The sequence below is a fragment of the Haemorhous mexicanus genome, chromosome 5 (assembly GCF_027477595.1).
Source record: "Haemorhous mexicanus isolate bHaeMex1 chromosome 5, bHaeMex1.pri, whole genome shotgun sequence".
Classification (NCBI taxonomy): domain Eukaryota; kingdom Metazoa; phylum Chordata; class Aves; order Passeriformes; family Fringillidae; genus Haemorhous; species Haemorhous mexicanus.
Window position 1 is genome coordinate 6,385,620 of NC_082345.1, and position 17,723 is coordinate 6,403,342.

Sequence of the window (17,723 nt, forward strand, 5' to 3'; positions counted from 1 at the left end):
TATCAGTCATCATGTACTTTTAAAGTCAGTTTTATCAGGTGACATCTCTCAGCTCAAACAGCAATATAATCTGGTACATTAGGAATGGCTCATGTACACTTATGACATTAACAGCAGATTTCTTCAACTTCTGTTGATGGATGCCAGGAAACAAACAAGCAGGAGCTGTTCCTTCATATGACTATTCAAGTCTAGCAATGTCCTATTCCTAAAATTAGGATGCCAGCTAATAATTCAGCTTCAGCAGTGCCGTAGCTCATCCTCTAAGATGTAGATTTTTGTTTTTAAGTCTTTTAGTTCTCCTTGAATTTTACGTGTTAGTTTGTTTCCTTGGCGGATTTCACGGAGAATTGCAAGATCCTGGTCTGGTCCCAGATTCAAAGCCACCTAAAAACAAAAACAGATTAAGAAAAACAAAGCTGCACAGAATACAATTTATGAAGTATTATGGTAAGTATATGAGGGAGAGAATTCTAAAGGAGACCCTTTGTAGCCAGCAAAGAGGATGTGTAAGTTAATAGCACTAGGATAATGCACATCACCAATAGGATGGTGCTTCAGAACCAAAAATAAAGAACAAAGCTTTCATAACATGATATTGTTGTATTATAGTACTAGCAAGGAAGAAATCTTAATAGAACATAACCATGTTGACTCAGCCTGTTGACTCCTTCCTAGTTCCTGTATTATTTAGAGAGACACAAAAAGGGGCAAGTTAAAGTATTTATCAAGGAACTCATATCTAGTTCTAAGTACCTCAGAAGATAAAATGTCATCTTATCTCTTGCTATTTCAGCTAGAGGTGTTCTAACTGCTGTGGCTGACCTGCTGCCCTCTGAACTGCACAGCATTCCAGAGCAGTTCAAGTCCAAAGCCTTGACTCAGGCAGTGCCTCTACTGAGCTGAATAAAGGCTGCTGGATAATCAGAACTCCTGATGGCAAGCTGGCCAGGGCTGACATTTCCTGTCACCCTGCAACTGAATAGAGCATGCCAGCCCAGCCACTTTCAAGGACACAGCATTGGAAGCTGCTAAAAAATCCTTCTCTCTTGACCCACTATGGTTTCTTATTGTGTCATCATGTAGTTCTCAGTCAAAAATGTTAATATGCAAATCAGGAAATTTAGTCACCTCTAGTCATTTTGACCTCAAGCAACGAGAAGGATTGAATGATGACTCTGGAGACTTCTTGCAAGTGTTTTGTTACCCTGCCCTCTTGTGGTTAACAGTGTTAAGAAATTGAGAATACAATGAAGAGCACACCCACAGATATAAAACATACAAGTCTCCAGTAAAGGCATCATACACACTTCTCCCCTTGTTCATATAATGCTGTTAGTCCTTAAAGAATAAAGTTGAAAAATTCACAGGCCATTAAAAAAAAAAAACCCACAGCCAAAAAGCCCCAAACAAATTGAAGCCTTTAATCAAAATAGATGTATTTAGTCTGCATAAACTGAACCGTGCATCAAAAGTACAGGAAAAGAATGAATCAGTAGCACTGCCAGACTCCTGCAGTTGAGCCTAAGCCATACCAAGATCATCCTCTCAAGCATATTATAGATAAATGTCTCATCCTTAACTCCAAGCAACATCAAGGCTGTGCCTTTCCCTCTAAGCTGTTCTGATGTTCATCTACACACCTGGAAGTTACTACAGAAAACAACTTCCAGCCACTGCTTCTGCACTGATTTTTGCAAAGCCACAAATGACATACTAAAGTAATAAACAGAGTATTCAAAATACTTAAGACAATGATCAACCTCTTACTGGAACATAACCAAACACTATGGCTCTCACAAAGAAAATAAACAATAATTTTCTTAGTTCCTTTGCAGGATAAATTTGTGAATCAAACCACTGCCTTGCAATTTTGAGATAGCTAAGTAAGCTACAGGTATCACACAAGAACTTTTGAGAGGGGAAACAAAAATACACAGCTAATGTATAGCAGGGACAGTTCTTGGTAAGCTTGATGCCTAATTGATAAACAACGAAATCTTTTTTGCTTTGTAAAATACAGAGGCAAATTTTGTCAGATACTGATATTTAAAGGCACACTTAGAAAATGAATTATTTCCTTTACCCTAGGGGAATACTACATTAAATACTGAGAATACATCTCTATAGGATAAGCAGACAACAGTCTGCCTCAGGCTTAGCTGTTACCTTATAAATCTTCTTCTCTACATCTTTCAGTTTCTGCTGAAGCTGTTTGATGTCATTCTTGAAGCCCTCTACTTCCAGGTTACGACGTTTTTCCAAGGCTTCACATCGCTGAGTCATCAGTTTCAGGCGCTTCCCCATCTTCTCTGAGCGTTCCTGTGGAGATGAAAACTCAGTAGGTCATACAAAATAAATGTTGGAAGGTCATCACCCAGCCAGCAGATGATTACAGACTAATTACCTGAAAGAGTTCTTTGCCAGCATCTCTCTCCTCACGGATCCTAGCCACCTCCCCTTCCAGGGAGACACACTGCTCTCTGTACATGTGTGACAGGTGTTTCTCCTGCACTAGCTTGTCTTGCAGTAACTAGGACATAGGAAAAACAGAAAAAATTAACTCAAGACTATGCTTACAAAACTTCCCCTGCCCTGGACAAGCAAGTGTGATATCACTGCCAATATGACAGGAAAATAAAAATTATCTGGAACTAGAGCTCATAAGTATGTGAAGAGAATATTCTAACTTCAGTCCCATTACCAAAACCTTCGAATTGTCTGCTGATCATTAAAATGTCTGCTCATCATTAAAAATAACATTCAACTAATGCTCAAACTCCCCTTTCACAGCTGATTGCCCCATACTGCATTTCAGAGGCATCTACATTTAGGGCTAGATGGAAACAATTCCCTATTGCCTGTTTACTTTCCAATTCCTTATTTGATCTCCCAGCTTCCCACTGGAATTGTAGTGGAAGAACAAGAAAAATTCAGACTGCTAGAGAAGAGCTGGAAGACATCAATTGAGAGGGCTTATTCTCCCCCTGACAGCATCAAGGAAGATCCAGACACTGCATTCTAAGACCATTAGGTCAGAGCCCTTACAGGAACAGAGAGCCACGTGCAGTCAGTTAAAAACTGTTGGCCCCACTTAATCACACAGTTTACAGAATTTGGGATTTTTTCTGAGAATGAAAGAAATTGACAGTGACATGCTACCATAAATCCTAACAAATTTCAGATAAATGTATAGAAGGTGATGCTGATTTTGAAGCAGGAGGGGTTTTTTACTTAGATTACTGCAAACAACAGTGTAACTTAAGGCAACCCAGCACAATTTTGAAACTGCTGCTCGTGACTGTGTATTGTGCAAAGCCAAGGTGCTTGCAATTTTCTAATCAAAAACTGTTCAAGAGTGCTCTATCAAAGGAAAAAAAAAAATTACCTTTATTTCTTTGCTGTGGAGTTTTGAAGCTCCATCACTTCCTTGAAGCATCTTCTTCAGCTCCGTCTGCTTCTTTTGTCCTGACTCTGTGCTGAAAGCAAGTTGATCCAGATCTTTGCTAAGTTTCCTCAACAGACTGTCCTTCTCTGCCATCCATGCTTTCTCATTGGCTCTGGCATCAAACTTGAGCTGGAGAAAGTCCCGGGTACTCTCATATAACAGATTTTGGGTCTTATGGAGCCTGCAAAAACGGATCCCAGTGGAGTTAACTTCTTTCCTAGAAGTTCATCTTGCAGTGATGACTTAATGTCATCAGTCATCACTGCAAGTTGGAAGAAGCATGGGAGAAGACACGTGGTCTAAATGTGAGTTTAACTCTTCACATCTAATGAAAGAAGTGCTCTTCTTCCAATGTGAGAGGGGATTTTTAATAAGCAGATTATTCCACTCATCTTCCACACACACTACCAGATGGCTGCGCAATTTGCTTTTCTGCCTGCTGCAGAAAGCAACACACTGAAAGTCATAACATTTCTATTGCTCCCTCTCTTCTCATCTCATGACTACATCATGGTTATGCTCCCACACTCACTTTTCTGTTATAGCTTTGATCTTGTCCTGGTCCTTCTGATGCCGGACCTCAGCTTCCTCCATCTGAATCCGCCTGTCCTCGAGCAGAGCCTCAACCTGTTCCTTGGTTAATCGTGTCTGTTCTTCTATCTGAGCTTGTAGGGCCTTCACCTGCACAGGCAAACAAAGACATTACAGAACAAGACCTCACACCAGCTCTGTTCCTGTTAAATTCCAAGATTTAAATCAAAAACTGTACCTGGTAACACCTTTGGCAGTTCTAATTTCTCAATCTTTTGTTTTGTTTAAATGCTGAGTATTTCAAACAACTAAAGCATTTAAAAGAAAATCATACTGTAGGCAAGAGAGGCATACTATAAGGAGCAACAGTAGATGGTCAATATTTTTGCATTGTTAAGATTTAAATTGCACACATCTAACAAATCCTGTGGAATATGCAGAAACACTTCTGTACCTTTGCTTGAACAAATAATAATAAAACCAACCACCATCACTGTCTGCTGTACAAGTTCAACCATTATTTGCTTGATTCATCCTTCCTCATACTTTGCATACAGCTTCTGGCATCTTCCCCAGTTCGTGCTTCTGCACATTATATCTTTCATTCTGTCATGCTACCTATACCTAAACTTTTATGGAAGTCTAGAAAAGGAAACAGTTCATTGTATCAGTGCACCTTATGGGGCTGCCTAATACTGTCACAAACACATTGCTTTTGTCAAGCTTGCACAAAACACTCAACCCTGCACATCTTCAGTGAGTTTAATGTAAATTCATATCTGCTATCAAATTATGGGAGATAACATCAATTACACATTCTATACTTAAGGACAACATATTTCAGTTGACATTACTGGAACATCTGCTTACATAAAGCTTCCAGAATCAGTTCTTAAATTTACATTCACAGCAAAGAAACAGCTAAGTAAACTGACAAAGTGTGAATCCGTAGTAAGATGCAGGGATTTACACAACTGGTACATCTACATCTTATCTTAAGCAGACAGAATATTTTTTAATCATAATTTTCTGCAAGCCAGCAAGTATGTCCATCAGATAGCAGATGTTTTTACCTGTAGTAGAAGTGTGTCATCTTTTTGATCTCTCTCACAACTTCTTAATTTGTCTCCTTTTGCTGTTGGTTTTGAAGCACTCTTGTCTGTACCTATCGAAGAAATTTAACTGAAGTAGGAAAGGGTTTTCCAATGTACTTGCAGTACCTTTCCAAGCATGACATATTTGTGTTGTGGTGGGCCTACAGGAACAGCAGAAAGATTTCCACTGCTACAGTCACAAGGACTTCTAGGAGGGTCAGCTGAAAGAAAAAAATTCTAGAACTTGGGTGATCACTCTCCTTTATCCCTTCTATCATACTGCAGTATTTAGGCACCCTCCTAATTTTGCTGGCATATATAGAAAGAAAATTTGACATGTTTTCTTAAAATAAGTGATGAATAGACAGATGCCACAGCTGCACAAACATCATTCAATGTTTGAATGAGTTCTGAGCTTGATGGCTAATTTCAGTCAATTTGATGAAACAATTATTTCAAAAGAGAAAATTAGTATGTAGGCATGGGGAGCCACACTACTGTCTGCATGAAAGGCAAGCAGAACCTGACAGCTTGGAGTGGCTGTGGTAAAGGTGCCTGCACAGTTCCAGAACAGCCACATGAGGGTCACACAGCCTCCTCCTTAGCTGAGCACATCAGGGACATGAGAGCCAGCTAAGGCTGTTTTAAAGGATGTTGAAGGGAAGCCAGGAGTACTGCATGGATATGTACAGCCACATTTAGGGAACTTAATGGAGATTTACCAAAGCATTCACAGACAGATTTTTTTTTTGGCATACAGGAGAAAGACACACAAAAAAAGCAATAGGTGAGTTGCTGGTACTCAGCTTGGTGTGGTACCTGTGCTGGATACATCATCCTGTTCTTGGGTCTCTGGTGGCCTTTGCAGAACAGTAACCTACAGAAAAAAGACAAATGCACTGAGCACCTACTTCCCCAAAGGTGCAATGGTCAAGAACAAACCTTAAAACAAGATATCGAAAAGAACAGGATTACCTTACTTCTACCACAAGACAAGGAAGACATTACATTTCACAAGTGTAATGCCCATGTTGAAAGGTTTCCTTTATCATGGATAAGTTTTGCCATTACTGCCTCTATATTTTCCGTCAGAAAAAGTGGAAAGTAATTCTGCCTCTGATGGCTTCATTAGGATGAAAATCAGCACCCTCAGCAGGAAAAAGAGCATTTTGGAGACAGAGAGAAGAGGAAGGTAAAGATGATGTTATTTCCTTTTTTTTATACTCCTTCTTGTCTCAGCAAGACAGAGAAACATGAAGCTTCATTTATCAGCACATTCATTCATGATACTGAACAAGCCTGAGAAAGAAGCTAAGTGATAAAAATACTGAAACTCAACTATTGAACTGAAACCCACCTAAAAAAAGGAGGCCATGAAAGAGCAGGTTATAACCCCAATGCTTATCTTTAGGTTGATATTACATAATAGGCTTAATTTTAGAGCTACCCTAAACCAGGAATTTTAAAGCTTTTGCAAGAGTTTTGAAGAGCTTGAGCACTGCAGAGCAACCATGAACAATGCAGCATATTTCAGCCTTTTTCTGCACTTTATTCCAGAAGAAATCCTATATTCCTGTCATAGTCTCTGTAAATCCAAATCACTCATTACTTTCCTGATTAGGTTCAGCTACATTGCACATCATACGTGCTGCCATTTAAACAATTCAACATCACTTCTGAAATATGCAACACAATGTTGTCTAGAGTAGATGGTTCTTCAGCAACCTTGAGCCCAGGAAACTGCTGCAGCAACCTTGACACATTCTTCCTGACTGAAGCTCTAAGAGACAGGCATTCTGAGACAGCTGAGATTCAAACACTGTGCCTGGCCATTTTCTGCACTTTTTCCCCCCCTTTTGTTGTGTTCTTGATATCTTCTTGACAACCATTTGCCAGATGACTTCAGACTCCCAACTGACATTTCAGAGGCCAAGCTGGAGGTTTGTTTTGAAGGCAGGAGGAGGCTGATGCTAAGAGGATCTACTTGCAGTGTGCTTGTTCCTTTATACTACAGCATTTTTACTAAAACCTGATGTTGCTACAGACCCCTCTTGCTTTGGGCTCATTTAGCAGCCTTTGACTTGTGGGACAGATCTGGCCTGTGATCAGACTCTGGCATACAGATACTCACATTAAAATTCAAAGAGGAGATCTACAGAAAAATGGAACTTGCCTTATGTGGAGGCTCCTTATGAAAATATGTAATTTCTCCTTCATCTGCTCCCAGTATAGCCAGGAGTTGTTGGATTTTTTTCCTGTCCTCCAATTCCCTGGAATACAAAAGGAAGTGAAAATAAAAAAATAGACAATAGAAAATATACAAATAGAAGCAGATTTTTTTTTAAAAACACATCATGACATTGTGACACACTGTCCTTTTACTCTACCTGTTGATGCTTGTAAGTTTTCCAACCTGAGAATACTGCTTTAAAAACAAGGTCCCAAAGACATTGCTGATGTTGCCAATACAAGAACAGCACTAATTTTGCTGAGATTGGAGAGCATTTCTCTTTTCAAATATGACAATTCTATGTAGGCTGATACAATAGCACATGGTGAGAAGAATTTGCATTAAGAGTTATGAACTACCTAAAATTCTCTCCGATTGTAAGTGTCCATTGTTTTTAAAGCAAACTACATTAAGGGCTGTATCAGACTTTTTATCACGCTCCTGAGAAGTGTCAAAGCATACCAACACAGGTTTTGACTTAAATTCTTAAATCTTGAATGGAAAAACTCATGCTGGAGCACAGAAAGAGTGAGGAGGAAGAAGTGGCAGAGACAATATGTAATGAATGGACCACAATCCCCATTCCCTCCCCCTCTGTGCTCCTCAGGAGGAGGAAGAGGTAGGAAATTCATGAGTCAAGTTGAGCTGGGAGAAGGGGGAAAGGTGTTTTAAGACCTGGGTTTATTTCTCATTATCCTACTCTGATTTCATAGAATGGTTTGGGTTGGAAGGGACCTTAGAGATCATCTAGCTTCAAGCCCCTTGCCACAGGCTGGGAACCTTCCACTAAACCAGGTTTCTCAGAGATCATCCAACCTGGCCTTGAACACTGGAGGGGATGGAGCATCCACAGCTCCTCTTGGCAGCCTGTTCCAGTGGCTCACCATCCTCATAGTGAAGAATTTCCTGCCAACAACTAATCTAAACCTGCCCTCTTTCAGTTAAAGCCATCCCTCTCATCCTGTCACTACATGCTCCTGTAGTAGTCCCTCTCCAGCTCTCTTGCAGGCCCTCTGTGTGCTAGAAGGGCTCCCTGGAGTCTTCTCTTCTCAAGGCTGAACAGCCTCTACTCTCTCAGCCTGTCTTTGTAAGACAGAGGCTCCAGCCCTCTGGTCATTTAATTGTTAATTCCTCCAGTCAAGTTTGTTTTGCCTGTGATGGTAACTGGTGAATGATCTCTCTGTCCTTATGTTGACCCATGAGTCTTTTCTTGTATTTTCCTTCCCCTGTCCAGCAGAGGAGGTGAGTGACAAAAGATGCCTTGGTCTTGGTGGACACTTGGCATCCAGCCAAGGTCAACCCACCAGAGACAGCTTCAATCAAAACTTCACGTTCAAACTGGTAACACACAATTCAAATCTGAACCAGTGTTCAACTTCTGCTCTTCCTTCTACTACCAGAATAGGAGGAATAATAAGTGGAAACATTTAGCAGCCTAACAGATTGCACTGCACCTTCACTGGTATGGTTTCATAGGAAGTGTGGAATAATTGCTGCTCTGAGGACTCCAGGTCTGGCTGACAATGAATTGCTGCTGGCAGTGCCTCAGCCCCCCACACAAGACAGCCCACTGTCGTGGTGTAGTGGGTCCCAGGATGAGGTGAGAGATGAGAATCTGACTCCAAGTTCTCAGAAGGCTGATGTATTATTTTATGATATTATATTAAAAGAGATGATAAACTAAAACTATATTAAAGAAAGGATACATCAGAAGGCTAGACAAGAATGAATAATAAAAACCCGTGACTGACCAGAGTGTCTGACACCGCTGGACTGGGATTGGTCATTAAGTAAAAACAATTCACATGGAACCAATCAAAGATGCACCTGTTGGTAAGCAACCTCCAGACCATGTGGGAATAAAATCAGAGGGTTTTGGGAAAGCTAAAAAAGGCAGGTCTTAGAGACAGGAGAACTGTGATTAGAGCTAAGCAGTACCTATGAGATAGGTTAGCAGAAAAATTATGTAAAATGTAGAAAAGTAAGGACAAATAGAACAATGGTCTGTGTATTAATGCTTATTTAGAGTAATTCTTCAAGCTACAGAAAAGTTTATCTAACAAGATATTAGGAAGTTTTAAGCTTAATAATAGAGCTTTGTAAGTCTTAAAACACAATGCACAAACAAGTATTGTATTTGAAATAAGTAAGCATTGTTTTAACTAAAGGTACATGTGCTTGTAGTACTTGGATAGAACTACTGTCAATATGCTCTTGCTTTGTGTTAGTAGTCAAAAAACCTATAAAGTAAGTTGTAGCATCAAGTTCTTAGTCTTCTGCCTGAGATGTGAGCTGATGGCACCTTCCCACTGTCATAACCATGCCATGAGACTGATGCTGAAAAATAAAACAGCTCAAAGCACGTTCCTAGCAGCCCTGCCCTGTTCATAACTTGTACACAGACCCCCGACCAGCGATAAGCGGTGCTCCTCTGTGAGGAACTTTGTCAGACTAGAAGACTAAAAAATGCAATAAACCACATTCCAAGCAATCAGATAATTATTGTTTACATTTCTTTTCTGAGGCTTCTCAGGAGAAAAATCCCAGTGAAAGGATTTCTCAGAAAATACCATGGTGACAGCCCACCTGAGTTTCAGACGGTCATTCTCCGAGTAGAGGCGAAGGACCTGCTCCTTCTCCTGGAACAGGTACACCTGCATGTCACTCAAAGCCTTCTGCAGCTCTGCAATCTCCTCCTCCAAGTGCCTGACTTCCCACTGCAGCTGGTGCTGAGTGGAGACAATAAGGGACTTGAAATGGAACAGAGCCTGGACAACACTTACAAACTTCAAACTGCTTGTGCTCTGAGTCTGGAACTGGGATAGAACAGCCAGCTCATGAATTATTTTATTCTCCTATAATATTTGACCAGATGAGGGCAGTATTAGAAAAATTGGAGAAAATATTTTAAAATGTTTCAGCTGGGAGTTCAGAACCCTGAGAATCACTGTCACTACACAACAGTGAAATAAGGCCTCAGCTTGGGTCTCCAGTGGAAACTGGAGTGGTTGCATTTCCACACTGGTGGTCGGAGCAGGTATGGGAAGTCTGACATCAACAAAAACCTAGCAAAGCCTCTAACAGGATTTACTTTTGAAATAAACCAAGAACAAACACTAAAATATCTGTATGGTTTAGCAGTGAGAAATCCAGCTAGTTACAATGTTTCATTGTGTCCACCTAGTATAAGAAGCTGCCAACTACTCCTGTATGAAAAAAAAGCATTATTTTGCACCCTGCCCCTCTTTTTTCTACATGATAGTGAGATGTCCAGTACACACTTCCCCAAGGACTTTCAAGCTGCTTCAAGCATGGCCAGTGCTTGAGGAGGCACCTCAATCACCTTAGAAGTGACAGTTTTATTCCCAAAGAACCATCCACAAAATTACAAAGATGATTGCTAGGCAGATACGTGCTATAGCCTGTATCAGAGCACTGCATATGTTGCAGATATTCTTTAAGATTTCTTCCTCTTAAAAGGCAAATGTTTAGATTTCTACTTAACAGCTTACGGCCAAGCTTATGAAGTCCACTGCATATATATATATTATACCCATAAGTCAAAGCCTATTAAATTTGGACAAAAGAGCATTCCTTCAGTACAAGAAGCAAGGGAAAGAAGCTGGACAACATGGGAAATGAGCATCTAAACTAAGGCCTTAATATTAAAAAGAAAATAAAAAGACAAAATTCTCACTGTGAAGATATAACCAAGCCATAATGACTTTTGAAGAACATCCTACAGGCATATTTCTGTTTGATTTGACAGAGGACAGACAGCTAGATCCTAAAATCAACCACCAAAATCCAAGTTGCTGATAAATCCCAAGACTTCTGTGCTGAGTTTTCAACTGAATAAAAATACTAAGCTTGTGCATGTAGTCCATCATCGGTGAAAAACTCATTTCCTAACCTGTTCATCATAGGTTTGCTTGTATCTCTCCAGCCTTTTTACTAATTCCTCGTGTTCCTCATCGAAGTCAGCGATCTTCTTGCGGTAATAGTCCAGGAGCTCGTGGGAGGGGTTCAGATGGGCCAAGCGCTCCCCGATGGATGGGAGGGGAGGGAAATCCTCCTGACTGGGACACCGGGACTCAGCAGATCTGGAAGAGGCACGGGGCGTTGGCACCCTGGATAGAAACAAGTCTCTGATGACATGTAAGCTTCAGACAGGAAAATTAAAACACTTTCTAAATTAGCTAAAAAGATTTTAAGTTTTTACAGATTAGCTTGACTGTTCTCTGGGTATTAACAGGAGATCACAGCACTTAGGAGAAGCAAGAACTTCGATAAAGAGCAGCTTGCAGGTGTACTGTACTGTGGAGGAGGGCCCAACCCATGGAAAAAGATTAAACAAGATGCTATGGAAGTAAAGCCTCACACATTATTTGTGGAAGATAAGTATGAAGAGGAGAAAAAGAATAGAAGGACAGCACTCAGGGGATAAAAAGTCCATTGCTGTTCAATTAGAAGCAGCAGCCACTGTGAAATAAACAGGAAAACAATCTGTGACAGTCCCTACTGGACACCCAGACAGAAAAACACTTTCTTAAGACAGACCACTGAATGAAGATGATAATTCAGGCTAGCTAATGCACCAGCCCTTATAATTTAAGATGTAGGTCTAGGAATCTATGTGCTTTCCTTTCTGCTGTACTTGATGTTCTCATCCACACAGTCTATCCAACCTCAACACTGAAACAGAAGCTGCCAAGTTCTTGAATCTTATGTTGAAGTGCTACATGGAAAGCAAGTCAATGTTATCAAATCAAGAATATGTCTAATTACATACTGCATTTTCCCTCACCTGTCAAAACAATATTTAGTATGTTTAAACGAGGAGCAAATTCTCAAATACAGATGCAGAATTAAAAAAAAACTTTGGAAAGGGCTCTTTTTATTATTTATATTGATACAACAAGCTTTTTTTCCCCCAAATGATACTATGAATAATAGAAGCTAAGACGCCTCTTGACTAAAGAGCTACTTAACCAGAATCTGGTCCTGGAGAATCAGGAATTTTGATGAAGAACTGATTTGGCAGGTGACACTGAGGCAATGGTGACCTTTGTGGGGCCACTCACCAAAGCTGCTTGGATCAGAACCCCAGTGCACAACCATGAAAACTCTGGGCACTGTAGGAAAGCATTAAATACGCCAAAGTGTAAATACTGTGTGCAAGAACTTGATGTAGGACCAGAAACTCCTTAAAAAACACATTTAGAGAAATAACCCTAGAAAGAAAGAAGTAACCCAGGCACAAGGCGAAGTTTCACGGCCGAAGAGCAGCAGAAACTGAAAGACGGAAGAACGAGGAAGCACAGCAGGCACAGGAGCAGCCCCAGAGGCGCCCTAGGGCAAACCAATCTACCAGAAAGTAAGGAGAGGGCTCCGGGAGCCAGGCTGCCAGGGAGGAAGGAGAGGGCTCCGGGAGCCAGGCTGCCAGGGAGGAAGGAGAGGGCTCCGGGGGTCCAGGCAGCAGCAGCAGCCCCACACTCACTACCTTGGGCAGCGCGGGCTCCCCGCAGCGCGTTCCGCCGCGCTCATCACGGCCCTGCGGAGAGCCTGGCTGTCCATGGGTGGGGGAAGGCGGCTTCGGGCACCCCGGTGGACTGGTGAAGAGGAGGGTGCCCGGCGGGAGCCCCGCTGGAAAAGGCCCGGGAGAAAAGGCCCGGGATAGAGGTCCCGGGATAGGGGTCCCGCCTCCGCCTCCTCACAGCCCCAACGGCCGAGCAACGGCTGTACCGGCCCCGCCGCGACTTAAACGGCGCGACGCCCCGCCCCCTCAGCCTCCTCCAATCACAGACAGGCTTTCATGCGGAGCCAGGAGCTTGCGCCAATCAGCGCTCGCGACAAAGGCAGCAGCGGTTCTGCACCGGCGCGTCTGGGAGTTGTAGTTCATGGGTGGCCGGAGGGCCCATGGTGGAGTATTGGGCCTGTGCTTATCGGCCTGTGTTTGTGAGGGTAGTGATTCGCTACGGGCGAAATAAAAGCAACCTTTATTCACACCAGCAAAACATGCCGTGCAAGGAGCCCCTTCTCCTTTGAAAATGACCTGGCATTCGGAAGCAGCCACAAGAAGTTACTGGCACAAATTCTGGCTGAACTGAATGTGCTCTTTAGGTCATCCAGGTATCTTTTAGTCTCCTCATCCTCCTCATGTATTCCCAGTAGTACCTAAGTGTTGCCATTTATGTACCAAACTATTTCCTAATTTATTAAGTGTGCTGGAGAAAAAAACAATTTGCTCAGTGTGAAAAATGCCAACCACTTGTTTTTAAAATTTTAAAAGTATAATAGTAATAAAATGGTTATAAAAATAGTAATATAATTAGAGTAATAACAATTTGGACAATTAAGACTTAGGACAATACGAGGCAATAAAAACAGAGTTACGGATGGTCCGGGTACCTTTTTCTGGGCAAAATAAGCCCAAAAAAGGAGACATGTTAACAGAGGATTAACCCTTAAAAACAACAGCCTGTTGCATATTCAAACATCTCATACATGATGCATAAATTCCATTCAAACACAGGATTCTGTCTGGTCAGTGTCAGCTTCTTCCTCTTAATCCTGACAGTGTCTTCAGGCTGAGTGAGGTGGGAAGAAGTTCATTTCTTCTGACAAGGGAGCAATAAATTCTTTTTCCCTGAAAGATTTAGGTGTCCTGTGGCTGCTATCTCAGTGGGAGTACCTCATTCCTCTCTTTGAAAAAAGTATCTTACATTGCATAGTTTCTATTTTAACATTATGTTATAACCTAAAACTATATTTAACCCACTACTTAAGAAAATTAATACAGCAAAACTTTCTAACATAACACATAAAATATTCATTTTAATATTTGTGAAAAGCCAATCATAAAATACACATTTTTCACACTCAGCAATAAGCCAGGGTTCTTTATGCCTTAAGATTTTTTTTAAAAGACATGGACTTTCTGTATGACAAGGAAAAAAAAAAAAAAGGCTCATTTATGAAACCACGAGGTTCTTCCTTATCACAATTTGCAGCTTCTTTGTGAGGGGAAGAGGAGGGGCAGGCATTTATCTCTTTTTGGTGACCAGCGACAGGACCTGAAAGAATGGCCTTTTGAAAAACGCCAACCACTTGTGTTAACATTTTAAAAGTTTAATAGTAATAAAATAGTTATAAAAATAATCATAAAAATCAGAGCAATAAGAATTTGGACAATCACAGTTAGGACAATAAAGGACAATAAAAGTAAAGAATTATGGACATCTGGGTGTCTGGCACTCTGCCATGGAAACACACCTTGCTAACAAAGGATTAACTCTTAAAAGCAATAGCCTGTTGCATATTCATGTATCTCATATATGATGCAAATATTCTTTTCAAACAAAGGTGTTTTCTGGTTATTGCCAACTTCCTCCCTCATCTTGTAAATCAATTGTCTTGGTCCCTCGAAGTCTGGCTCTTCCTGATAAGGAGGCAATAATTCTTCTCTTGGGTTTTTTTGTGTGTTGTGTCTGTTATCTCTCCTTGAACTAGTTAGAAAAAGTATCTTACACTCCATACTTTCTGTAGCCTAAAACTATATTCACCACACTACTTAAAAAGATGAGTACAGCACTACAAAAAAGGGATTAATACAGCACAACTTTCCAACATAACATATATAGTATTCATTTTATTATTTGCAAAAAGCCAATAATATAATTTGCATTTTTCACAGCCTGTAGCTGTGCCAGGGCAAGTTTAGGTTGAGTATCAGGAAAAGGTTTTTCCCCCAGAGGGTGGTTGGGCACTGGAACAGCTCCCCAGGGCAGTGGGCACAGCACAGCCTGCCAGAGCCCAAGGAGCATTCGGACAATTCTCTCGGGCACACGGTGTGACTCTTGGGGTGTCCTGTGCAGGGCCAGGAGCTGGACTCTGTGATACCTGAGGGTCCCTTCCAACTCAGAACAATCTGTGACTCTGTGATTCTCCTTCAAATCAATTTCCTCACGAAACAGAGAAAATAGCAGGGTAGATAATTTCTCTTGGCAAAGTCCAGAAGAAAGGCTGCTGTCAGGGACTGGCCCTGATGACACTTGTTGGTTGGTTCCTTCCAGCTCAGGATATTTATGATTCCCTGGGGTTGGACAGGGGGCTGTCCCTATTCCCATAGAGCAGCTGCAGACATTGTATGAGGGGCTGAAGTCTTCTCTCAGGGAAATGATAAATAACCCCAGATAACCAAGGAGAATAAAAACTGACATGGAGTACAAGGTAACTGTCACATTCTCTGGAAAAATCCCTTCGCCCAGGAGTTTTCTCCTGGGAAACTGAGAAGCCACAGAGAAAAGGGAAACAATTATTATTTAATTTGCTTCTCCTGTGTTTTGCTCATGTGGAATGTGTTTGGAGATTGTTTTTTCACAGGTGACTGTTGCATTGGATTCTGGTGTGAATGTTTCCACTCCTTGGCCAATCAGTGCCAAGCTGTGTCAGGACTCTGGAGAGAGTCACAAGTTTTCATTATTATCTTTTTAGCATTCTGTAAATAACCTGTAGGGGGATACAGTATGGGTAAATGAAGGTGGTATAGAAGGTAATCTTATTCCCCAGTGAGTTGCAGCTGGACCAATTACCAAAGATTAGAAGCAGGCCTGATCTTAACAGGCCACACCTGTAGCCAACAAGAACAAGTGGTGTAAAAGAGTGGATTGGTGGGATCTGGAGTTAGATGGCTGCTGCAAGGACTAGGAACAGTTTGTGCTTAGTAGAGCTTGTGGGAAACATTGAGGAGGTATGAAGCTCTGGTGATATGAAATCCTTGCACTATGATGGTGTTAGAACTCATGCTATCTAAGACCACACTACCCTTTCTCTATTCTTTAGTATAATATAGTATCATAAAATAATAAATTAGCCTTCTGAGAACATGGAGTCAGATCATCATTCCATTCTCCCTGCCACAGGGGTCCCTGCAGATACAATATGTGGACAGGTTTTTTTAAAGGCTAACAGCCCCAAAACCAGGGCACGTAATAAAGAAAAGCTTAAATAGTCTTTCGAAAAGGATCTCTTGCAGAACAGATAAGAAAAACGCCCCCTTGGGTTATATAGGATATTTAGGTTTTGCTGCTGCAACATTCCCAGCATTGCCTCCCAGAGACCTCCACTAGTCTAAATATCTTAAGATGAAACCAAAACAATCTTGAAGAGTCTACAGGGAAACCAGCAAAAGACTGAATCTCAAAAAAAAGCTTTTGAGCAGGGAGATTTTTCCTTCTGATATTCCTGGCTAAATCACTGCTTATCTTAGAAATTGGGTAGGTGGTGATTCTGTTGTGGGGAATACAAGACACATGTATTTTCTAAAAAGAATCTGGTACAGCTCATCAGAAGAGAGACACAACTAAATAATAAAAAAAAAGGTGGAAGGAGCTTGTAGAAATATATTTCTAGATACTAGTAAGGAAACATCTGCATCCCACATGCTTATATAGTCCTACATAAAATTATCAAGCATCCATGTCAGAATCCCCCTATGAAATGCAAGAATACTTAGCAACAACACAATAACCTCCATTTTCTCAATGTTTTATAAGATCAGTTTGGTCTTACCTGTAACTTCTGTTAAAATTAGCCATTTGCATTGGACGTGTGTTGGCCACACGTAAAATGTGGGTGGCACCACTTTAATCTGGCTGGGAAGTGACGCAGAGAAACATTTTAATCTTTGTGCAGCAGATCTTGTAAAGCCTCTTGGTAACAGGAGGAGGGAATTAACTTTTTCTGAGGCTGAAATAGAACAGCAGGACGGAGGTTTGAATAACCAGTAAGAATAAAGTGAAATGTGGCATTTGGTAGACAGTGAAGGCACAGTTCTGGTTAAACACGACATACATTTTATTTGGTTAAAAACACCTGCAATTTACTTTGGAAGACTGGGTTGCAATGGATAGGTAAAAGATACAGATCTCTCTGTGACCAGTGACAGGACTCAGGGAATGGCCTGAAGCTGTGCCAGGACAGGTTTAGGTTGGGTATCAGGAAAAGGTTTTTCCCCGAGAGGGTGATTGGGCACTGAACAGCTCCCCAGGGCACTGGGCACAGCACAGCCTGCCAGAGCCCAAGGAGCATTCGGACAACGCTCTCGGGCACACGGTGTGACTCTTGGGGTGCCTGTGCAGGGCCAGGAGCCGGACTCTGTGATATTTGTGGAGCCCTTCCCCATCCCGACTCTTTTCCTTCGGTACCGACCGCTCCTGAGGGGAGGGTAAGGGGCGGGGCCCAGAAGGGGGCGTGGCCTCTAGCAGCGCTCCTGACGTCCGGCACAGACAATGGGCGACGCGGCCCCGCGGAACCGGAAGTGAATGGCTTGGATACCGTCGCACATTCCTCCGCGGCGGAAGTGGCCGTGACCCCGCCCTCCCCGGTCCCCGGTTCCTCCTGCCCCGGCGCAGTGGCT

The 17,723-nt window shown here is 41.8% G+C and overlaps 1 protein-coding gene across 2 annotated transcripts; it reads right to left on the reverse strand.

Moving 5' to 3' along the window:
* CCDC77 (coiled-coil domain containing 77) lies at positions 1 to 17,011 on the reverse strand. Of its 2 annotated transcripts, none has more exons than XM_059845708.1 (11): positions 16,877 to 17,011; positions 11,217 to 11,433; positions 9,890 to 10,032; positions 7,247 to 7,343; positions 5,893 to 5,950; positions 5,053 to 5,144; positions 3,981 to 4,129; positions 3,389 to 3,629; positions 2,408 to 2,533; positions 2,170 to 2,322; positions 1 to 387 (listed from the first exon to the last, which is right to left on the reverse strand). In XM_059845708.1, the coding sequence occupies exons 1-11, from the start codon at positions 16,906 to 16,908 to the stop codon at positions 241 to 243; spliced, it is 1,455 nt and encodes a 484-aa protein (XP_059701691.1). In that variant the 5' UTR covers positions 16,909 to 17,011; the 3' UTR covers positions 1 to 240. The 2 variants fall into 2 exon arrangements, with proteins under 2 accessions (XP_059701691.1, XP_059701690.1); XM_059845707.1 differs by lacking the exon at positions 16,877 to 17,011 and adding an exon at positions 12,807 to 13,055.
* Positions 17,012 to 17,723: the final 712 nt, after the last annotated feature.